The sequence below is a fragment of the Encephalitozoon intestinalis genome, chromosome XI (assembly GCF_000146465.1).
Source record: "Encephalitozoon intestinalis ATCC 50506 chromosome XI, complete sequence".
In the NCBI taxonomy this organism is placed as follows: Eukaryota; Fungi; Microsporidia; family Unikaryonidae; genus Encephalitozoon; species Encephalitozoon intestinalis.
The window spans coordinates 89,792-110,424 of record NC_014425.1 but is presented as its reverse complement, the minus strand read 5'-3'; the positions used below and the strand labels follow the sequence as shown (position 1 = coordinate 110,424).

General features: G+C 44.0%; 22 protein-coding genes and 1 non-coding gene across 23 annotated transcripts; 8 read left to right on the top strand and 15 right to left on the bottom strand.

Moving 5' to 3' along the window:
- Positions 1-17: 17 nt before the first annotated feature.
- Positions 18-878, bottom strand: Eint_110950 (putative short chain dehydrogenase; the record flags this gene model as incomplete). The annotated part of the gene is made up of 1 exon (XM_003073909.1): positions 18-878. One exon carries the CDS (start codon positions 876-878, stop codon positions 18-20), a length of 861 nt encoding a protein of 286 aa, XP_003073955.1.
- Positions 879-1,141: 263 nt separating this feature from the next.
- Eint_110935 (uncharacterized protein) lies at positions 1,142-1,378 on the top strand (the record flags this gene model as incomplete). Its single annotated transcript, XM_009163651.1, has 1 exon — positions 1,142-1,378. The coding sequence occupies one exon, from the start codon at positions 1,142-1,144 to the stop codon at positions 1,376-1,378; it is 237 nt and encodes a 78-aa protein (XP_009161915.1).
- A 39-nt stretch (positions 1,379-1,417) lies between these two features.
- On the bottom strand, positions 1,418-1,774 carry Eint_110930 (uncharacterized protein; the record flags this gene model as incomplete). The annotated part of the gene is made up of 1 exon (XM_003073907.1): positions 1,418-1,774. The coding sequence occupies one exon, from the start codon at positions 1,772-1,774 to the stop codon at positions 1,418-1,420; it is 357 nt and encodes a 118-aa protein (XP_003073953.1).
- A 382-nt stretch (positions 1,775-2,156) lies between these two features.
- Eint_110920 (dipeptide/tripeptide permease) lies at positions 2,157-3,596 on the bottom strand (the record flags this gene model as incomplete). Its single annotated transcript, XM_003073906.1, has 1 exon — positions 2,157-3,596. The coding sequence occupies one exon, from the start codon at positions 3,594-3,596 to the stop codon at positions 2,157-2,159; it is 1,440 nt and encodes a 479-aa protein (XP_003073952.1).
- Positions 3,597-3,677: 81 nt separating this feature from the next.
- Positions 3,678-4,103, top strand: Eint_110910 (uncharacterized protein; the record flags this gene model as incomplete). Its single annotated transcript, XM_003073905.1, has 1 exon — positions 3,678-4,103. The coding sequence occupies one exon, from the start codon at positions 3,678-3,680 to the stop codon at positions 4,101-4,103; it is 426 nt and encodes a 141-aa protein (XP_003073951.1).
- Positions 4,098-5,375, bottom strand: Eint_110900 (AAA ATPase proteasome regulatory subunit YTA6; the record flags this gene model as incomplete). The annotated part of the gene is made up of 1 exon (XM_003073904.1): positions 4,098-5,375. The coding sequence occupies one exon, from the start codon at positions 5,373-5,375 to the stop codon at positions 4,098-4,100; it is 1,278 nt and encodes a 425-aa protein (XP_003073950.1).
- Positions 5,376-5,454: 79 nt separating this feature from the next.
- On the top strand, positions 5,455-6,543 carry Eint_110890 (poly(A)-binding protein-interacting protein; the record flags this gene model as incomplete). Its single annotated transcript, XM_003073903.1, has 1 exon — positions 5,455-6,543. One exon carries the CDS (start codon positions 5,455-5,457, stop codon positions 6,541-6,543), a length of 1,089 nt encoding a protein of 362 aa, XP_003073949.1.
- A 45-nt stretch (positions 6,544-6,588) lies between these two features.
- On the bottom strand, positions 6,589-6,987 carry Eint_110880 (uncharacterized protein; the record flags this gene model as incomplete). Its single annotated transcript, XM_003073902.1, has 1 exon — positions 6,589-6,987. The coding sequence occupies one exon, from the start codon at positions 6,985-6,987 to the stop codon at positions 6,589-6,591; it is 399 nt and encodes a 132-aa protein (XP_003073948.1).
- Positions 6,988-7,017: 30 nt separating this feature from the next.
- Positions 7,018-7,296, bottom strand: Eint_110870 (uncharacterized protein; the record flags this gene model as incomplete). Its single annotated transcript, XM_003073901.1, has 1 exon — positions 7,018-7,296. One exon carries the CDS (start codon positions 7,294-7,296, stop codon positions 7,018-7,020), a length of 279 nt encoding a protein of 92 aa, XP_003073947.1.
- Positions 7,297-7,351: 55 nt separating this feature from the next.
- Positions 7,352-7,846, bottom strand: Eint_110860 (uncharacterized protein; the record flags this gene model as incomplete). Its single annotated transcript, XM_003073900.1, has 1 exon — positions 7,352-7,846. One exon carries the CDS (start codon positions 7,844-7,846, stop codon positions 7,352-7,354), a length of 495 nt encoding a protein of 164 aa, XP_003073946.1.
- Positions 7,847-7,913: 67 nt separating this feature from the next.
- Eint_110850 (synaptobrevin-like protein) lies at positions 7,914-8,549 on the bottom strand (the record flags this gene model as incomplete). The annotated part of the gene is made up of 1 exon (XM_003073899.1): positions 7,914-8,549. The coding sequence occupies one exon, from the start codon at positions 8,547-8,549 to the stop codon at positions 7,914-7,916; it is 636 nt and encodes a 211-aa protein (XP_003073945.1).
- A 70-nt stretch (positions 8,550-8,619) lies between these two features.
- Eint_110840 (Dcp1-like decapping protein) lies at positions 8,620-8,991 on the bottom strand (the record flags this gene model as incomplete). The annotated part of the gene is made up of 1 exon (XM_003073898.1): positions 8,620-8,991. The coding sequence occupies one exon, from the start codon at positions 8,989-8,991 to the stop codon at positions 8,620-8,622; it is 372 nt and encodes a 123-aa protein (XP_003073944.1).
- A 46-nt stretch (positions 8,992-9,037) lies between these two features.
- Eint_110830 (cyclin-dependent protein kinase 9-like protein kinase) lies at positions 9,038-10,027 on the top strand (the record flags this gene model as incomplete). Its single annotated transcript, XM_003073897.1, has 1 exon — positions 9,038-10,027. The coding sequence occupies one exon, from the start codon at positions 9,038-9,040 to the stop codon at positions 10,025-10,027; it is 990 nt and encodes a 329-aa protein (XP_003073943.1).
- Positions 10,028-10,080: 53 nt separating this feature from the next.
- Positions 10,081-10,989, bottom strand: Eint_110820 (uncharacterized protein; the record flags this gene model as incomplete). The annotated part of the gene is made up of 1 exon (XM_003073896.1): positions 10,081-10,989. One exon carries the CDS (start codon positions 10,987-10,989, stop codon positions 10,081-10,083), a length of 909 nt encoding a protein of 302 aa, XP_003073942.1.
- Positions 10,990-11,058: 69 nt separating this feature from the next.
- Positions 11,059-11,388, top strand: Eint_110810 (rRNA processing protein; the record flags this gene model as incomplete). Its single annotated transcript, XM_003073895.1, has 1 exon — positions 11,059-11,388. One exon carries the CDS (start codon positions 11,059-11,061, stop codon positions 11,386-11,388), a length of 330 nt encoding a protein of 109 aa, XP_003073941.1.
- Positions 11,389-11,424: 36 nt separating this feature from the next.
- Eint_110805 (uncharacterized protein) lies at positions 11,425-11,634 on the bottom strand (the record flags this gene model as incomplete). The annotated part of the gene is made up of 1 exon (XM_009163650.1): positions 11,425-11,634. The coding sequence occupies one exon, from the start codon at positions 11,632-11,634 to the stop codon at positions 11,425-11,427; it is 210 nt and encodes a 69-aa protein (XP_009161914.1).
- A 51-nt stretch (positions 11,635-11,685) lies between these two features.
- On the bottom strand, positions 11,686-12,537 carry Eint_110800 (translation initiation factor 2 subunit alpha; the record flags this gene model as incomplete). Its single annotated transcript, XM_003073894.1, has 1 exon — positions 11,686-12,537. One exon carries the CDS (start codon positions 12,535-12,537, stop codon positions 11,686-11,688), a length of 852 nt encoding a protein of 283 aa, XP_003073940.1.
- A 63-nt stretch (positions 12,538-12,600) lies between these two features.
- Eint_110790 (uncharacterized protein) lies at positions 12,601-13,080 on the bottom strand (the record flags this gene model as incomplete). Its single annotated transcript, XM_003073893.1, has 1 exon — positions 12,601-13,080. The coding sequence occupies one exon, from the start codon at positions 13,078-13,080 to the stop codon at positions 12,601-12,603; it is 480 nt and encodes a 159-aa protein (XP_003073939.1).
- A 57-nt stretch (positions 13,081-13,137) lies between these two features.
- Eint_110780 (uncharacterized protein) lies at positions 13,138-14,109 on the top strand (the record flags this gene model as incomplete). The annotated part of the gene is made up of 1 exon (XM_003073892.1): positions 13,138-14,109. The coding sequence occupies one exon, from the start codon at positions 13,138-13,140 to the stop codon at positions 14,107-14,109; it is 972 nt and encodes a 323-aa protein (XP_003073938.1).
- A 21-nt stretch (positions 14,110-14,130) lies between these two features.
- Positions 14,131-16,842, bottom strand: Eint_110770 (U2 snRNP spliceosome subunit; the record flags this gene model as incomplete). Its single annotated transcript, XM_003073891.1, has 1 exon — positions 14,131-16,842. One exon carries the CDS (start codon positions 16,840-16,842, stop codon positions 14,131-14,133), a length of 2,712 nt encoding a protein of 903 aa, XP_003073937.1.
- A 61-nt stretch (positions 16,843-16,903) lies between these two features.
- Positions 16,904-18,535, bottom strand: Eint_110760 (methionyl-tRNA synthetase; the record flags this gene model as incomplete). Its single annotated transcript, XM_003073890.1, has 1 exon — positions 16,904-18,535. One exon carries the CDS (start codon positions 18,533-18,535, stop codon positions 16,904-16,906), a length of 1,632 nt encoding a protein of 543 aa, XP_003073936.1.
- A 169-nt stretch (positions 18,536-18,704) lies between these two features.
- Eint_110750 (CTP synthase) lies at positions 18,705-20,312 on the top strand (the record flags this gene model as incomplete). Its single annotated transcript, XM_003073889.2, has 1 exon — positions 18,705-20,312. The coding sequence occupies one exon, from the start codon at positions 18,705-18,707 to the stop codon at positions 20,310-20,312; it is 1,608 nt and encodes a 535-aa protein (XP_003073935.2).
- A 102-nt stretch (positions 20,313-20,414) lies between these two features.
- On the top strand, positions 20,415-20,575 carry Eint_110745. Its single transcript, XR_002670155.1, has one exon.
- The last annotated feature ends 58 nt before the right edge of the window (positions 20,576-20,633 follow it).

Here is a 20,633-nt window from a genome sequence, read left to right as displayed (position 1 = left end):
CAAACATTTTTCACAGTCTACATTTTCTCGGCCATGAACCTCCATTTCACATAAGCCCGCACAATAAATACAACGGCAACAGAAACAGGGAATAGGATGTAGTCGATAAGACATTCACATTCAAATCTTATTTGGCACAAGTATGTGAAGACATCCGATGCCACCATTCTTCTCTTTTTCATCCCAATCAGAAATGCTACAGCCCTCTCCTCAGCCGAGGATGGAGGGACCATCTCTTCAATGGCCTTTGTGTATGAAGGCTTTGTCTTGTTTTCTCTCTCAAAGCCCGGAGTCAGGATGGATGCCGTATTGTAAAGATAGAGCTCCACTCCTTGCCTCTCCATTTCATCACGAACAGTACAGAAGAGCGAAAGGAGAGCAGTCTTTGTTGGGGAGTATGAAGAAAACCCAGGAAATGTAAGTAGAACAAGTGTCGATCCTATCATGACAAACTTAAAAGGCTTTTTGTTAACTTCTGCGTAGTGCTTCAGCATGGCAACAGTCCCTAGGTAGTTTGTACTCATCGTATCCTGAAAAGTTTCAAGCGGTTGGTCGACAAAGTATGCAGGATATGAGACACCTGGACAGCAGAATATGTAGTCGAAGTCTGTGGATTCCTGCCCGCCTACAACATTTATATCCAGTACCTTGGTTTCAAAGCCCCATTTCTTTCCAAGTGGCACGAGTCTTTCCATTGATCTTGATGTTATTGTGACGTTGTTTCCTTCCTTTTTCAACACACGAGCAAAGGCCAGGCCAAGTCCGCTGCTACCTCCGATTACTAGAATTTTTTTATTCTTTATTTCATGTGTGGTGCCGAGTCTTACAGCAAAGTAAGCAATGGCAAGAGCCACAAATATCAAAGAAATAGCAAACATCTTTTGTTTTGATGGAGAGAATTATATTTTCTCTAATGCGTAAAAATAGAGAACCAATTGCTTAGAGAGGGGAATGTGGGAGTTCGTTTAATTAACAGGTATAGCACGTTTGCGATGGCGGGAGATTGTAGATTTAATTTGGAAATTTTTTAAGGCCAAAAACAATATTTAATTTGGTCTAAAACAAATATTCTTCATTTGTTGGAAACGGCAGTAATCTCTGCGACGAAAATATAAATAAAAAGTTTTATTTGCAGTTTAACATGATGAGCCACAACAACTTCATGACACTGAATTCCCAAATGGCATTGATAGGGACCTGTGGGGAGGACTTTGGAGTAAGAGAGGAAAAGTACAGAATGAACATTGGAAAGAAGATACGTACTGTGATGAGAGAGATGGACCGGAACTCCTTCAGGTTACCGGTGAGCGATCTTCTCAAGTGTCGTGACTTCCTATCAAAGATAAAGAGGAAAATGGATGAGAAGCATAGTACCTAAAGTATGTGTTTATCCAATAAAGCCTCGGATCTTCTCTTTCTAAAAGTTCCTGTAAATAGGAGTAAAACGAAGTTTATTCTTAAAGGATATTGTTTGTAAAAGCCTGCTGTCACATCCTGTTTTCCCTACTAGACTCTGCTTCAAGTCTTTCCACATAGTTCCGAATCTCTCGGTTATACTTGATTCCAAACAAGTCTGGATGCATGGAGTATACAATGAAGAGCATAACAATCTAAAATTAACTTTTTCACTTACTTGTAGAGCTAAGATCGTGGCAGTCATTAAGGCCATGATGTCCATTTTGAGAAACTTCTCTGTGTTGGATGTAATTAGTGGCAAGTGGAAGACCCCGAAAAAAAACGTCACTATCGAGAGAATTATCCATTGGATCTTCATCTTCGTCTCAACACCTCTTGGAGACCTTGCCCTGTGAAGAAATACATCGTTGAGGTTCTGAACTATCACAAAAGTAAAAAGAGAAAGGCCTGCATTTGCAAGAAGGAGCATGTAAGTGATCTGTATATTTGCATTCTTGTATATGCTTTTGGAGTTTGGGATTGAGGATATTAGTGCTCCGAGAACACAGCTGGATAGTAGCAACAAGATGTTGGTGAGAAGAAGGCATAGAGTCTTGAATGTTGTTCTCATCATTTTATGGGTTGGCTTAATTTTTAGATCTCCTTAGGGCCCAGGCCCTTTCTTCTCCTAAAAGCCAATAACCTTTTTCGGATGGCAATAGTCTATCTTGCACCAGCCAGACTCTTGAGTCTATTTGGAACTATCCTTTGGAGTTGCGGTTTGATCTTGAAGTCTTGAACATATAACTGGACGCTACAAGTCCTAGGGCTCCGTACATTGCAAAGCTCCACATGTCATGGCGATGAGAGGAAAGCAGAGAGATTGGGTCTAGAAATGTCAGTGCCATAATTAGGAGGTTTCCTACAGCCACAGCCAAGAGCCACATGGATAGGGCTAGAGACTTCATTGTCTCTGGAGCCTCGACATACATGTACTCCATTCCAGTCACATTCAACATTATTTCTCCAACCGTCATTATGGCATATTGAGGTACTTGCCATAGGATCGACAGCTTCTCTTCCGAAGATACAAGCTGAACTATCCGATGCTCCAGATATCCAGAATAGAAGAAGGCAAGAGATCCAAATACAATCCCAAGCCCCATCTTGTCTTCTCGAGAGGAGAAGACTCCAAGCCATCCAAGCAGCGGATAGACAAATCCTGAAAATATAGGTATGAAGAAAAGAATAAATATAGGATTGAGGGCCTGCATCTGGGAGGGAAGGATATCTACTCCATAGCCAAATATGCTTTGGCGTATACCCATCTTCTGGCCCTGTTCCACCCATGAGGAGGACTGCTGATCGCTAAGTGTCCAGAAGAACATTGCCGGCCCCAAGATCTTGAGTATCTTCCAAATCCTTTTTTTTGTATCTTGCGAATGTGATGCGGAGACGGCCTCTGCAGCTGTCTTCCCACTTTCCTGAGTTTGCTCCTCGCAGCTTTCAGGCCTTTTTTGGAATAAGCTCTTCAAGTTCTCCACCAAGAAACGAAACTCATTTGAAAATTGTTCTTTTCTTGCTGGCTTGATGACGTAAAGCTTTTCTCCAGCAACAAATAAAAATATGGAGGCTCCAAGCAATGCACTCGACATTCCAAATGCCAGAGGATAGCAAGACAGCTTCCCAAGGCAAGCGACGTTTGACATGGCAGGGACGAGCATCATGGAGACCATGCTGCCAATGTTTATAACAAAGTAAAAGATGTCAAAGAACTTTCTCAGGCCTTCCGCTTCGTTGGGACCAAACTGGTCTCCACCAAATGTAGCAATACAGGGTTTGATCCCCCCTGTGCCAACAGCCACCATGGCCAGGCTTGCCATCAGGACCCAAGGGGACCCCGAGACAACGGAGCAGTAAGTGAGGATGGAAGTTCCTGTAAGGTATAGAGGACTAAGCACCAGGATAGTGTTGTATCGTCCCAAGAACCTGTCTGCAAGAAGTGCTCCAAGAAGAGTGAACAGATAGCTCATGGAAATGAAGAAATGGAGGATCATGGTCGAGGCCTTTATGGAGAAGTTGTACTCTGTTTTTGCAAAAGAAAAGAGAAGGGACTTCAGACCGTAGAAGCAGAACCGCTCGCAGAATTCATTGCATATTATGAGGAACAGGGTTGTTCTATTCATTGTTGTGGTGTTCATAAAGTATTTTATCTCTGTCTTGAAACAAGTTTTGTTTTCTATATCATCTTTAGGTTGAGGCCTCGAGCTTATATAGGCCAGATGGAGGATTTTCTAAAACAGATTTCCCACGGATACGTAAGATTCCAATATACTCCGATTGAAAAGAGTTTTGACAGAATATACTCTTTCCTTCCATATTTTGATTCTACACTGGTTGTGCATAGAAAGCCTGGGACTGTGCCTCCATTTAAGCTGTTGAGGATGTGCAGAGGCCGAGTAAAAATCGTTGTGACAGAAGAGCCATTTCAGGTGATTGTTGACCATCTGGGAAACTTCAACATGTTTATATTGCTGGATTTTGAATTTAATGACTTTGAGCACGAATTCCTAAGGCAGGCTTGCATAGCCAACAGGAAGTCTATCTTCTTGTTTTCAGGTGCACAAAAAGACCACACGATAGAGGGCCAAAGCTATCAGACTGTAAAGCTCGATCTCGACTTGTTCGACTCACCAGTTGGTCTATGAAACAGACCCGAACTTAGAATTCCAGTCGGAATAGATCTCAAGATCTCTTTCGGAAACACTTTTCTTTATCTGCCTTGTAGCCTTCTTAAAGTCTTCGAGGGAAATAGGCCTTGTGTCTTCATTCTTGAAGTCTTTGATGTCATCGATTTCCCTCAAAGGTTCTAGGGAAGCCTCTCTGCATAGATTAAAGATATCAGATCCAGAGTATCCCTCTGTCATTCCTGCAACTTCATCGAATTCTTGGGGCCCGAGGATGTTTCTGTAATCTCTGATCAGATGCTCTATCATTTGCCTCCTGCCCAGATGCTCGGGCAGAGGAACATAAATTCTCTTCACCAACCTGCGTCTTGCAGCTTCGTCTATCTCGTGGGGCCTGTTTGTTGCGCCGATCACTAGTATTCGGTCGGAATTGGAAGTTGATGCTCCATCAAACTGGACCAGAAACTCTGTCTTGATTCTCCTGCTTCCTTCGTTCTCGTTGTCGCTTCTCTGAGAAAGGAGTGAGTCAATCTCGTCGATAAAAACAACCGATGGCTGCATTGACCTTGCTAGATAGAACAGCGCCCGGACCATCTTTTCTCCCTCTCCAACCCACTTCGAGGTCAAAGATGAAGCACTTATCGAAAAGAAAGTTGCCTTGCACTGGCTTGCAATGCATTTTCCTATCATAGTCTTTCCTGTTCCAGGAGGTCCGAAAAGAAGAAGCCCCTTTGGGGGGCCCCGAAGGCCAGTAAACAGATCTGGACGCTGCATGGGCCAAAGAACAATCTCGTTGATGGTTTTCTTAACATCCTTTAGTCCGATGATATCATCCCATCCAATGTCCATCACCTTTTCGAGAATTTCGTTCCGAATCCTATCCACTATGTAGCTTTCTACGTTACACTCTCCATCCACTTCGTTCTTATCTCTCTGCTCTTTCTTGGCAATCTTCTTACCACTTCCTGTTACAAAGTCCGGATATCCGTCCTTTTCCGGAAGGAGAGGGTGGAGGTGCTGGCCGGCCCGGAAAAACTCGCCCTTTACAGGCTTGTATTCTGCCAAGAGCTTTTCGACTTCCTTTATATCGATCTCAATAGGGAGTCCAGTCACAAACGAAAGGATTGGAATCAAATTGTTATCTCGAGAAACCTCACAGATGACCTTTTCGTAAAAATCCCCTAAGCAGCAAGTTGTTTCGAGATCTCTGAGCTGGTGTGGTAGAAGAGATGGAAACTCTGGAATCCCTTTTTTTCCAAGGGCCTTTTGTAGACTATAGAAGCTTGCATCCATGGAGTATGGGGAGAAGATGTTTATTATCGGTCTCTTCATGAAAAGAAATAAACTCTAGTGCAAAAGCCCTTAGGAGCAGATGGATAATTACACGATTGCTATATGCTTCAAGAACAACCCAAGCAGAATGATAGGTACATTTCTTTCGAACGAAGATGGAATGGTGAAGCTGGAGAATGCATTTTTCGAGATGAACCCTGGGATTGTGTTTCCTACAATCTCTATTTCCGAAAGTGACATAATCACGGTGAAGAAGACAAATGAGGGTGTAAGAGAGAAGAGTGAAGACAAGAGCATTCCCTTGGAGACGACGGAGAAGGCCAGCAAAGGAAAGGAGACTTCATCTTGGGATTCGTTCAAAACAGATTCTCAGATATCCAGAGCGGTCGAGGTAACTGCTCCTCCTCCAACTCCCCCAAACGAATCTGCAACTCTTGAAAGATTTTCAGAGGAAGGAAGCAAGGACTGGAACCAATTTGAAGCAAACTCAAAGCTCTTCAACATAGACAATAAGTTTGACGAGTCGGAGTACATGGAGGTCCTTGACAAGAACTCAGAATCGTACAAGAGAAAGCTCTCGATGGCAAAGAAGATTGAGAAGGAAATAATGCTATCCACGACTACGGATCCCCACAGGCTTGAGGAACGAGGTCTTGGGATGTCGGAGGAGAACGAGGACGCCTACTCAAGTGTGGTTGGGAAGGAACACAAAAAGGATTCGGGGAAGTGCTCCGCAAAGGGCCATGAGGAAGAAAGCTTTGACGACGAAAAGAGCAAACAGTCTGAAGACGAGGGTACCCGAAGGAAGATGGTGATAGAAATCGAGGGCCTATCCACTCCAAAGATCAAGGAGGAATGTGCAAGCAAGGGTGAGAGTAACAAAAATGAAGAATCGTCAAATAGCCAAGAAGAGAAGAAGGACTCAAAGCCTAAAAAGAGTGTAAGGTATGGATGGATGCACACCAAGTTTGATTCCTCGAAAAATCTCCTTAGAATGATAAAATCCAAGTTTAAGGGGATTTTGGACACCAACGGGGGAGAGGCGAAATGGGGAACAGGCCCCAACTGGGAAGTGGCCGGAAGAAATATAATCAAAAAAACCCAAAAGGGAGGTAGGACGCCGCCGACAGCAAGAAGGACGGTTAAAAAAAGCCCTGTCTCTAAATAGTCATCCTCTGCATATATATTTATTGAAGAAAGTAAATTAAGTGACTCAGAATATTTCGTAGCACAGTCTTCTATAACATATCTCCCTGATCTCTACACAGTGGAGGGTTTTAGGTGTTCCGCCCTCAAGCCTCCCATAAATTTCATATCTCTTTCCGGTCTCTAATTTGTCCGACGAGACAATCACACAGTTATCCGATGCATCCAATCCATAGTACTCCTGATCTGACTTGGCGTGGGTTACTGTGACAAAGAAAAGCTTGACCACACCATGCTCGCATGTAGATATGAAGTTGAATGCAATTCTCGTTCTAGGTTCGGGATATTTTGTTCCAGAAAGAATCAAGGACGACTCAAATGCAAGACTCAAGTTCTCCTCATTCGCTGGAGAATCCTTTGGATCCTGAGGCTTTTCTGCCAAGATGTTATATTTATTCTTTGGCATTTAAAGGGCTTGTTTAGGGGAAGAGAGACCTTACTCTTCCCATTTTATTGCCATTCTACAGCTTGGACATACTCTCTTTGTGTCCAACCATGAATAAATGCACGTCAGGTGAAAGGAATGTCTACATACAAGCAATGCTTGCGACCCTTTAATGTACTCGAGACATATGCAGCATATTTCTTCCGGTTCTTCTTCCAGCTCCTTGGTCTTTTCTTGAAATATGAGTGGGAGTTCTGGATCCATACGCTCTTCTATGAAGAAGAGCTCTCTAACAATGTCCTCAACTCCTTCCTCAAAGTCGTTTCCCATAGCGTGGCATAAACCCCACCATAAGCCAATATAAGCATTCAAGACATTTCACAGTTTATTCTCCGTCCTTGTTTATCTTGTGATACCTGGAGTGGAGCATCAGCTTACGCTTTTCGTCAAATGTTTTCTTGCAAACAGGACAGAAAAGGGGATTGGGCACATCAGAGGAACCCTTGTGAAGAGCCCTGTGAAGCTCCAGCTTCTTGAAGGAGTCAAACACCCCTTCACAAGACTCGCATCCAAAAACATCCCGGTACGCCTCTGTGGCATGCTTCTTTTTGTGGATAGGCTTCTCTTCCGATGCCCACATTGTAAACATCAATGGCTTTCCTCCGACCGTGTCCACCTCTACAGGAACCCTAACAAACTTTCTTATCTCATCTCTTGCACATTCTCTTGCTGCACACGACTGAGACTCCAGCACCTGGGGAACATCCGAACCCCTGGCCTTTCGCATTGACTGGCCCTCTCTTTCCCTTGCCCCAGATTCTCCATTCAAATTCTCTCCGGCCGTAGCTTGTTCCTCCTTCCTCGGACTTCCGATCTCCATTGTTCAAGGGAAAGATCAGACAAGATTTCTCATTGAAATCAGAAACCATAGCTTAGACAAGACTAATTTAATGGGCTATATAGTACACAAAGAGAATAATCAGAACTGCAAACACTACATAGATCCAGTAGTCGTTCAACATACTCTTTAGATGCATCCTCTGAATGTTCTTCTGCATCATCTGTGCCTCGACAGTCATCCTGCTTGCAAGACCTTTCAAGTTGTTTATGTTCTCGTCTCTCTTAATTATCATGTTGAGAGATTCCGCCAGAAGTCCCTTAGTTTCCTCAACAACTGCCATTCCCTGGGCATAGTTTGAGTCTCTGTTGAACCTGTCAGACATGGCTTTGATTGTGGGGTCAAAAGTGTAGTATGTTGTCTTTGGGTTATCCACATATATCTTCGCAAAGCCTTCCACAACCAGATCCATATACTCGGATGCCAGTTTTGAAGAGGTGTACCTGTCGCTTATCACTGCAAAAACAATCCCAGTATGGACCTTGAAGTAGAAGACAAATCTTGTGTCCAAAGAGTTGAATGTGTAAAAAGACGAAGTCCCACTACCTGGGATCGACTTAATGGTGTTTCTCAACTCTTTGACTATGTCGTTTCCCGGTCTAAGGGAGTTGCTCTGAGGCGAATACTCTCCTGAAAGAATCCTATAGTCTGGAAGCTTTATTATCTGCGTATAAAGAATTGCCATTCAGGGCTATGGTATTCAGCTTTAATTATTGGGTAGGGGCTCATGGGGTAAAAGCCGGCATGGACAGTAATTACAGAGAACTTTCTAGACACTCCAGAATCGCCTTGGGATGGACATCGTTGTGGAACCAAAGGCCATGGATTCTGTTTTCCTCTTGTTCGGTTATTGTCATAAGATTTCCTTTTATCCCGAAGGATAGCTCCTTTGATAAGTAAAGGGAAAAGTCTTTCAGATCTTTCCTATTAAAAACATGTATTCCAACCAGAGGGTAGCATTCCCTGCTATACATCACAAACGTCCCTTCAATTCCTGCCTTATCCCAATTCCCATCAGTATAGTAGTACACAGAGACAAAGTTAGACACATATAAAAGGTCCCTGAGAGATTGATCTGTCTTCCTAACCTCCCTCATTAAGATTTTGCCCTCTTTCTCCCCTAGCATTTGGGGCGCTTCTAACAATAAAACTTATTGCTCCTCCACCCAAGCGATGGAGTTACCAGAAGAGGGGGAAATCTTAGCACACAAGAGGTTCACTGTAACAGAAATGAGCTATGAGAAGATAAGGGTCATAGGAGAGGGGACCTTTGGCCAAGTCATTCTTGCAAGGAAGGGAAGGGCTAGATATGCACTGAAGAAGGTAACCAAAGAGAAAGAAGGAATACCAGTGACAACAATCCGGGAAATTCAAGTCCTTCGAGCAATGAGCCATCCAAGCATAATAAGACTCATGGAGATGGTGGTTGAGCCTGGAGGAGATGTCTACATGGTGTTTCCGTACTTTCCATATGATTTAAATAGATTCATAAGAAACAACAGACTAGCACCCGAAGAGGTCAAGCATATATTCCATCAGATTGCCAAAGGTGTGTGGTACATTCACAACAAGGGGATTATGCACAGAGACCTAAAGAGTGCGAATATTCTTTTAGACCATAAGCTGAATGCCGCCATTGCAGACTTTGGAATGGCAAGATATGTGGCAAAGGCAGGCATGCATACCCCGGGAACAGTGACCTTATGGTATAGACCTCCAGAGATCCTTCTAGGATCTTATAACTACACCTATGCTGTGGATATCTGGTCATTGGGCTGTATATTGACGGAAATGTATCTGGGATACATGATATTCCAGGGAAATACAGAGATTTCACAGCTGGAGATGATCATACATGCCTGTGGATCCATTAACGAGAATAGCTATCCAGGCGTGCAGAATCTTCCCGGCTTCCGCAACTTCAGGCTTCCCCAATCTCCCCGAAGGATTGAAAAAATCATTGAAAGCCACGACGAGTCGGCAGTTCAGATAATCAGTAGGATGCTCTGTCTTGACCCTTCAAACAGAATAACTATAGACCAAATTGTTAAGGATGAATATCTTAAAGACAGATCCTGCAAGGATGCCTCGAATGCACCGCTTCGCAACTTCAATCCCAAAGAAGACGAATCTAGCCTCTGTAAAAGGAAAAACGACGATTAAATAAGTCACCTGTAGGAATTTATCTCTAAACATCATGTTCCAAACCCATCCCATCATTCGCCCCAACATCTAAGGTCTTCCATGTCGATGCCTATCGCTTCTAAAAACAATCTTGCACCCTTTGCCTCATCACTCTCGGGTTCCTTGGATACCTCCGATAGGTAAGGTCTTGCTTTTCTCACAATAGACTTTTGTTTTTCTTCATCTGCAATCGAAATCATAACAGAAAGAAACTGCCATCCATGCTTGCTCTTTGTAAAGGACCAACCAGACTCCTTGATAATAGCCTCATAAAATACACCACACAAGGCCTCGTTTTGGATAAGCAGTAGAGTGGCCAGGATCAACCCGCTTGGAAAGAAAAGGAATGTAGAAACAAATCCCTCCTCCAACTCAGCCTCGGAAACCTGGGGCATACACCCGGCTAAAGACCCAATAGAATTATAGAACGAAGGAACATCCTTGACTAGATGGAATGTTCTTAGAAGCAAAACTACAACCTCCTTCTTCTCCTCTTCCTCTGCAAAAGGAAAATACTCCCCGAGAAAACTAACAAACTTTGCGATAGAGATAAACACGTCAAACTTACAAAGAAGTTTCTCCCGGAACATTTCGATATTCTCCCGGAGATCCTCTGGGGAGAGTTTGCAATATCTCCTGGCTGTGTACAAATCAATCAGCTCCTCAAGCAGAAACATATCCCGCATCGGCTCCCTGATGTTCTCCACTTCCACCCCACAGAACGGCCTTGGCCTCCTTGAAGACTTCTTATTCTCCTTTCCAAATATCAGGTTAACACTTCTCTTTGGCTCTCCATCATCACACTTCACCTCAATCTTCTCTTCCCCCTCTCGAAAAAGCACTGCATAGTCGATGTCGGATCGAAAGTATCTCATATTTCTTTTGAGGCACTCGGCAACGTAGTCCTTTTCTTTGGACGTCATGAAGTTCTTTCCCCCCATTCAGGGGCTCCTTCTCCTTACATATATCATGTCCTGCATTCATATTTTGCCGCAAAAATTTGCCCAGAGATGATTCCAATAGCAAGCCCAATAGCATCAGAGTCCACCACAGAGATGATAGCCAGCCTTGTAAGAGACCAGGCAGAAAGAGGAGTTCTGTCCACAGGAATCAAGAAGTGCCAAAAACGCATTTTAGAGGGGTCAAGAGGCTTGCTGGTCCTAACGGCAGACACAACACCCATGGACCTCATCACACACCTTCCTGCAGTCTGTGAAGACAGAGGCATTAAGTATGTCTTTGTAAGGCGGAAGGTTTCCCTTCCAAACGGATTCACCTGTGTCTTTCTCGAGATGGATGGAAGCGACATGCTCGCCAAAGTGCTCGAGACACTTGCTTGATTGCTGGAATAGATCATATTTCTAATAAATCACTCCTTACCAATCCATCAGCCCATCCGAGGAATATCTTCCCTTTTCCGTCTTCTTGAGGACATTGTATAAGGTTGTCCTGTTTGTAATCAATGTCTCATCAAAGATCAGCTCTCCCTTCCCCACAAGGACACCATATCTTACCAAAGGCCCATCCTGCTCGTAAACCTCGTCCAGAAACTGGAATACCCCACTGGACATAAACTTCTTGTTCATAGAAGGGCAATAAAGAGATTCTTTGTAGTCTGGTTGCAAAAAGACAAGATTTTACTCGGAAGAAGAAATCTCATTTTCCTCAAAGTTCAACAGGTTGTATCTTGACTTCTCTCCATACAGCTTTGGTTGGCTTACCACAGAGGCAGTTCCCCCCTCCTTCTTGATGTTTGAAATTAGAATGTCGCATGCCTCTCTCACCACTTCATAGGCCTTGTCCTTATTGCTGGATACACGTGTCACTGAATATGTAGGTGTCTTGATCAGACAAAACTCAAGCCTTGGATCCAGCTTCAAAGCATCATCGAAGACCTTCTTTATCGAGATTATCCCTCCTCGAGACGAACACACAACATCTATATCCGCACGCACTTTATATGTAGAAGCCTGGAACTGCTCTCGAATCAAGCTCTTAATTGTTAGCCCTACCTCATCATCTTCTATGATGTCTCCGTTATCCTTAACCCTTGCAAAGAAGTAGTACAATGACCCAAACTCTTCCTCTTTGTCATATCCCATCTTTTCATACAGCTCTGATACTTCCATCCCTAACTTCTTTGCAGCCTTGAGCATGATATGGTATGCAAGCTTATTCTTTGCACTCGTCTCCTTGCATTCGGACTTCTCGCTTTCTGTGACCTTCGACATGCTCAGGTCTATGTATCCCTTTTGCTCATCCACCTTCAGGACATTGCATATCTCGATGTTCCCAATCTTGGTCACATGCTGTATGCTCTTCACCCTTCTTTTCGACAACTCTCCCAGAAGAACTAGTCCTTCTAGATCTCCATACTCTAGGAGATTCAAGGTCAAGCCTTCTCCCCCTATGGACACAACCCTTCCCATGACTATTTCTCCCTCTCGGGGATACTTCCTGGAGTGGAGCCTACATTCGTATTTTATCATGGCCAAATAATTTTCGAAATATTTTATCATTGGGTGGCACCGGCGTACTGCTTGGGCCAGCCTCTAGTTATGACCCAAGATAAGGAAGTTATGAAATCTCTGGAAAGTTCTCCTGCTGCGTACAATAAGACCTCTTTCAATCACGTCCAACCTCCATACATCATCTTCGGAAAACGCCTTCTTGAGAACTAGAGAAGAATGGTCTCCTATTCTTTCATAGAAGAACTCCGGCAGAGACACTTCCTCTTTGAGAAGAATGGAGTGCAAGTAGAAGAAGTAAGGACACACCGACCTCAGGTCAATTACTCCAGGCTTGGCGCTTATATCCTCCAGCAGGGACTTATCTGGGAAGCCCTCGGCCAGCTTACAATGGTCGTTTTTCAGAAGAAAGGCTACAAGGAAGTATGGGACCTCCACCTTCTTGTTTTCTGGAAGGATCCTGGATCTCTGTCCAAGAAATCCGAAGTTCTGCACCTTGTGCTTGAATACAACCTGTATTCTTGTTTCGTTCAGAAGGATATCGTCGGGGTCGTAGTATTCCATGGGCTGTCTGGGATTGGATCCTTGGAAAAATTGATCTATGGGCCATCTCCAGAGCCCATGGTGGTTAATAAAATTTCAGTTGCAGATCTTGTTAAGTTTGAGGAGGGAGATAGGATTGATATTGGAGAGCTTGAGGAGAACAAGGAATCTGTGTATGCAGCGGTAAGAGAAGAAGCCTTTGATGCAATTGAGCAAGGCCGAAGGAAGATGGCGAAGAAGAAAGACGAGGATTTCTATGAGATTATTCCGTCGACGAATTTGGAGAAGTCTATGGACAGGATTCTTCATGGAGAAAGAAAGAAGGAATCAAGGGCAATAGTCTTTGAAAAGAACCTCAAGTATGAGTTTGATAAGAAGATGAGAAGGATCAAAAGAATAAAAAGCAAGACATATAGGCGTATCCGAAGACAGAGCAAACTTAAGAGCAAGGAGGCAGGAGAAGAAAAAGAAGGGGAGGATGTTCATGAGGACGAAAGACAAAAACGCATTCCAGACATACTCCTCAAGGAGATAGAAGAACCTGAGGATGAGAAGACACCCATACTCAGCTTTGGGGGAGATGAGGAAGAGGAAGACGGCCAGGAGAAACTTGTAAGGCTTGCATTTAAGGATGATATGGAGGAGAACGAAAAAGCCTTTATAAAGGAAAAGGCAGAGACTGTGGAGAAGGAAGCGCCAAGAATAGAGGAGACTGTCCTTCCTGGATGGGGAGAATGGGCAGGTCCAGGGTTGGAGATTGTCAAAACAAAGAGTAATACCATAAGAAATGTCGTGGAAGGAATAAAGTATTCCAACAGAAAAGACTTCAATAGATCACACGTTATAATCAATGAAAACATATCTTCTGTAGACAAGAAATTCCTAGCAGAGCTACCCTTTGGATATACCGAGGGCGAGTACAACGAAAAGATCGATGCTTCCATATCCAGAGAGAGAAATACACTTCGAATTTTTAGAAAGCTTGTCCGAACAAAAACAGGATATAGAAACGGAGAAGTAATCGAACCGTTCCACTACAACCTTGAATGAGGACAATAAAAAATTAATGATTTACTTTTCAAGACCAAGGAGGTCTTCCTCCACAAGGAAACACTGTGCGAGCGAGGTGCTGTCGAAATGCTCCATCGCTTCCAAGACAGTATGGTATCTCCTTCTTACAGCACTCGAGGGGTGGAAAAGACCCTGAAGCACATATCCATATACAGCCTGCGAGGATAGGATTGTAACAAAAGATTCCATACATCCGTCAAAGGATTGTTGTACCGCCAAGCTGGGGTCAAGAATGTTTGCCCAGACCAGATTGAGCAGATGTATGGCAAGTTCTATGTCCATAGTCGATGGGGAATGGTTCAACACTATGTGTCTAATAAGGTCCATTCCAAGACTTCGATATGACGGGTCCTCATCCATCATTGCATCTTCGATCATAGGGAGTATCGAGTATACATATCTGAGAGGAACCCGATATGTCTGTTGGAAGAAGTGGCACATGGCCTTAAGTATTCCTTGTTGTACAAAGGCACTTGGTGCTCCGTAGTCTGCCAAGAGAGTTGGGAGAATAGAAAATATCCCATTGTACTCCCCTACCACAGAAATCCCGAGTGAGGACCCGGCCCTTTGGTTCTTGTCCTCGGATTCAAGACTGTCCATAAGGATGTCCAGTATCTCTTGGGGGCCAACTATCCTGGAGATGCATCCTAGTGACACTGTGGTGTTCCTTCGAATCTCTTTGCTCCAGGAAGACAGTGTAGCAATCAACTCATAAGATATCCTCATCCATTCTCTCATGCTTATCTTTTCACATTCCTCAGGTGCATTCATGCATATAGTGCGAAGGAGAGCCACACAAGATGCAACCGTCCTTTGCTCTCTGGACTTTAGAATCGGAAGGATGGTTGGTACAATCTCCGAGGCCGGCCGGAACCGATAAGAGTTGTATATACTGCATATTGCCTTAATAACAAAGGATAGTGTGTCCTGGTCGCTTCCATCCACATTCTCCATCAGAATGTTTCCATAGTGCATCAGTTCTTTTCTTTCTAAGATCTTCGCAAGGCCATCGATGGCTTTGAGACTTCTGATTCGGACGTCCTGTGAGGGATTCTTTAGAAGCTTGAATGACTCGGATGCCAGTACCGACACATGTCTCTTTTGTAGAAACATCTTAGAGGCAAGCGGAAGTACAAGACTAGCTGTAGTTTCATCACTGCGGATGGCATTACATATGGCCCTCAAGTATATCTCCACCTCCTCTCCCTCAAACTTCAGCTTTTGGACTTTGCTAAATATCCTTGAGATCATTCCTGCATTCAAAGGATTGCTATAGTGGTCCAGAATTCTTTTGAATACTCTAGGCTCACTTCCAATCTTAATACAGATGCTTATAACCAGATTTGCATTGTCTCTTCCCTTAGAGGAAAAAAGAATCCCGGAAATTTGGTCAAAGTACTCCCAAGAGTCTTCGGCTTCAATTTCATTGCAGATCCTCTCGAAGGCCTTAATATTTGGAATCTCTTTCTTCCTAGAAGCTTTCAGGAAGCCAAAAACTACCTTGGAATGCTCCTTATTATTGGAACATAGATGCGACATCGCATTCAAGAGAGAGTTGAACTCGATTTCTCCAGACCTCGATATCTCCTTCTTAAGAAGTTCAAAAACACTGTCCATCTGTGCAGTCCTGACCGGGCTCACAACCTTGGATATGTAGGACATTGTGTTGGCTGCATCCATTCTTACAAATCTATTTCTGTCTGTAATCAGTTTACAAAGTGTTCCTAGCACTGGCCCCAGGTAGGGAACAACTCTCCTTCCTATGAACTCACAGATTGCTGTGATACATTTTGCACAGGCTCTTCTAGACTCAGTGTCCTTCCTTCCTGCTAAAGATTCCAGGAGAGTGTGGGTTCTTTCCATCCCAAAATGATCCACAAAAGTGCCCACTACATGTCCTGCCATCTCCCGAACATATCCCTCCTTACTTCCAAAAGCTCCTTCAATGCTCTTTACTGAAAAATCAAATCCTCGCTTATAGACAAGAGCGAGTACAGGTATACACATCCTTCGGAGAGAAAGAAAGTAGGAGTATGACCCCACCACAAATAATATTTCCCGTACATACTTTACTCCATCCATGTCCACTCCATCCAAAAGAGAATAAAGTAAACCTCCTATCTTTCCTTTATCTTTGTCGTCAAGTTCCAGGCTCATTGCCATAAGAAGCACTTTCTCCAGCACATGGTTCACTTCCTTGCTTTTAAGAATCCTAAGACCACGGATGCTCATCTTCTTACTTCCATTCTTCACTAGTAGTATGCCCTTGTATATATCAACCTCATCCCCATCCCCAGCCTCGAGTAAAGGCATGAAGAAATCTCTTTCCTCGGCTGGAATATCAGGCAAATCTGCTATGCTTGGATCTTCATTTCCAAAGGTCTGGACAAAATCGTATCTCCTGTAACCTTTCGACGGTAGACACATGTTTATCTCTCTTAAAGACATCTCGGAGTACTCGGCCATCCCTCCCGTGTCTTGGGTTTCTCTGTCCCAAATCGCTCCAGAGCCCATTCCGGATCTCCTCCACAAGTCGTCTTCTACCCTTATGTATCCCAAGGGCGTCTGATCCCATTTCAACCTCTTCGACTGTGTTGCTGTGCGTGGTGTAATCTCCCATTTGCTTACATTCTCCCTCCCAGGGTCTACTTCTTCGTCCCATTCAGACATCCTTTTCCGAGCCGACTCCCTTGAATGATCCTCATTGCTCATCACAAGGACTCAAGACTCCAATGACAAATATTAAGAAAAGTTTATTTGGAAATTCCATATGTTACGAGCTGCCATACTTCTTCATTTCTTCAAGCTGCTCGGGAGTGAAGTTTTCAAACAATGGGCATATCCTGCCTCCTATCATATGTCCATCAATTATCTGAATCGACTCTGGAAGCCCTGTCTCCTCGAGATTACACATCCTTAAAATTTCTACAGAAGCAACAGGCATAAAGGGATACAAGAGAGTCGCCAAAAACCCAACCACACTAAATCCAAGGCAGAAAAAATGAGACTTCCTGGCTTTGTTCCGGACTCCCTCCTGAATATACTCGTTCCCGCGTCTTGAGATCTCCATGACCACCTGTAGTCCCTCTCTCAGCTTTATCTCGTCCATCTTTGTTATATATCTACGATAAAGCCCATTAATGTCCTCAACAAACTCCTTATCCTTTTCATCAAGCTCGAGAAGCGATACTCTCGAGTTGCACCTGGATTCTATATATTTCAACACACGGTTCACAAAATTCCCAAGGTTGTTGATCAAGTCTGCCGTCACAGACTGCTGGAAGTCGTAAAAGGTGAAGTTAGAATCCTTTGTTGACTCCGGCCGTATCTTCATCAGATAGTATCTCCAGATGCAGGGCTTCCCGAGGTTCCCCTTAACAAGATCCAGCCCAAAGATCCCATGTCTTCTGCTCTTCGAGAACTTTTGGTTCTCAAACTGTAGGTACTCGGTTGCAGACAGTCTTTTGATTATCGGATACTTCTCTCCAGTTGCATAGATCATGGCGGGAAATATAATGGTGTGGAACGCCACATTGTCCTTCCCCATAAACTGTACAAGCTCCGAGTCCTTGCACCATTCAGAAAAGTCCTCTCCAACAAGCTCCTTTAAAAACGTCAGATATCCTATCGGCGCATCAAACCACACATAGAAAACCTTTTCCTTAAACTTTTCCAAAGGAACAGGAACCCCCCACCTGAACTTCAAATCTCTTGTCATACATCTTGGGTGGAATTCCATCGAAATCCACTGGTTGAATATATTCTGAGCATTCTGGCTCCACAGATGACCATTTTCCTTGTAGGTCTCCAAAAGATGAGGCCGGAACATCTCTAGATCAAAGAACAGATGGCAAGTAGATCTAATAATAGGCACAGTACTGCATATAGAACACTTTGGAGACAGGAGCTCGAGAAAATTGTATGTCTGCCCACATGCATCACATTGGTCTCCTTTGGCTCCCAGATCTCCACAGAACTTGCATTCTCCCACAACATACCTGTCTGCAAGAAATATCCCACAGTTCCCACAATAGAACTGCTCAATCTCCAGCTCCTTGAAATGTCCGTTGTTGTACATCTTCATGAAGAGACTCTGCACCATCTCTGTGTGTTCGGGTGTCGAAGTAAATCCAAAGTAATCGAAGTCGATGTTGAACCAGTCATAGACCTGTTTGTGAAGCCTCCTGTTCTCCTCACAAATCTCCAAAGGAGGTCGTCCTTGAGAAACAGCCTCCATCTCAATGGCTGTCCCATATTCGTCTGTTCCACAGATATACAGGCAAGTCTCTCCCTTCTTTTTGCAGTATTTGCTGTACACATCCCCGCTAAGAACGCTTCCTATGACGTTTCCAAGATGCGGCTGATTGTTTACATAAGGTAAAGCACTCGTTATAAATTTCTTCATTCTCGAAGGGCTTCCATAAATTTCGCTAGAAGCGTATTCGTTCTTGGCTACCTAAGCCCGTTTACATTCCAACGGTAATCCAGAACTGTTAAATATTTATCTTTGACATTATTAATATAAGCGTTAAGCAATTTATAAGTATTTAAAGAATCAAAAGCACTCCCCTAAAATGAAGTACATTTTTGTTTCCGGAGGAGTTATCTCTGGAGCCGGAAAAGGCGTAGTAAGTAGTAGCGTGGGTGCTTTACTAAAGTCAAGAGGACACGTCGTAACACATATAAAGATTGATCCATACTTCAATTATAATGCAGGGATGCTTGCACCTTCTGAGCATGGCGAGGTCTATGTCCTTGAAGATGGGTCTGAGTGCGATCTTGATCTTGGAAACTACGAAAGATTCAGTAGCATCAACCTTGAGGCTTCAAATGCAATAACGTCTGGAAAGATTTTTTTTGAAATGATCAAGCGTGAGAAGGAGGGTCATTTTCTTGGAAAGACATTACAGATTAATCCACATGCAATAGACGATGTTATCAGAAGAATTAAGATGGTGGCGGAGACTCCTGTGGAAGACTTCAAGAGCGGACGTAGGGTCATCCCAGACGTGGTGATTATCGAGCTTGGGGGAACTGTTGGAGAGAGCGAGTCGTCTATATACACAGACGCCTTTGCAAAGTTCCAGAGAATTGTTGGAAGGAGCAACTGTGCATTTGTGTCTGTAGACCATCTTGTAGAGCTAGAGAGTGGGGAGCAGAAAACAAAGAGTATCCAGATGGGGTGCAGGAACTTCAGGAGATTCGGGCTCAGCTACGACATCATTGTGTGCAGGGGAGTGCGGGACCCCAGCAAGGAGACGCGGGAGAAGATATCGAAGAACTGCTGGGTGGAGCCTGGGAATGTGTTTGGGCTTCCGAATCTGGAGTCGGTGTATCTTGTGCCGAAGTTCCTTGAAGAGCACGGAATGGTTGAGTCGCTGAACAAGGTGCTTGGGATTTCGTCGAAGGAGGGGGATCGGGAGATACTTGAGACGTTTGAACGACTTGTGCAGAAGCACGAGGACACAGTAAGGATCGGGATAGTGGGGAAGTACTCGCCGGAGTTTGACAGCTACACGTCTCTTGTGCATGCATTGAGGTTCTCTGGGGCGTCTGTGGGGGTGAATGTTGAGATTGAATGGATCAATGCAGACTCGTACACCACAGAGGATCTTGAGAAGTGCAATGGAATTATCATTCCGGGAGGATTTGGAGCACGGGGGATCGAGGGGAAGATCTCGGCGATCCGGTATGCACGGGAAAACAGGATTCCTCTTCTTGGGATCTGTCTTGGATACCAACTATCGATTATCGAGATGTGCAGGAACGTTCTTGGGATGAAGGATGCATCTTCCGAGGAGTTTAACCCGTCTGGGAAGAACCTTGTTGTCAGGTTTATCAGCGACAAGAACGGAGTGGTTGATAAGAAACTGCGAGTTGGGGGATACGAGGTGGAGCTTGAGGACGGACTTGTGAAGAGGTTGTACTCTGGAGCGGAGAAGATCCGAGAGAGGCACCGACATCGGTTCGAGGTTGTTCGATCCGAGGTTTCCTCACTATGTTCGTATGGCCTGAGGTTTGTAGGATTCAGCGACGAGAGAAGAGCAGCAAAGATCTTTGAGCTTACATCGCATCCGTTTTTTGTCGGAGTACAATTCCATCCTGAGTTCACTGCAAGGCCTAACCAGCCGCATCCACTAATAACTGGTTTAATATCTGCATCCTGCCGGAAATTGAATTAAATTAATCTTAAATAATGTTGGTACTGCTTCTTTTTTAGTTGGACTCTGGTTGGAAGCTGGAAGCAAAAATTTTATATTTTTAGGAGTTTCCAGAAATGCCCATGGATGTCCGAAGAACAGCGTTGGAGCACATATGAGCTCTATGGAAAGTCCTCGGACGATGCCGAAAGGGCCATCTTAAGTGATTTCTTTCATCATTGCAATAGAATAATGCTGTTAGGTATGGTTCTACCCAACTGAATGAGGCTTACTCTTGGGCATCCATCTAGTTTTAATCTAAAACATTTTAATTTCTTTATAATTAAGTAGAACCTTTCCCAA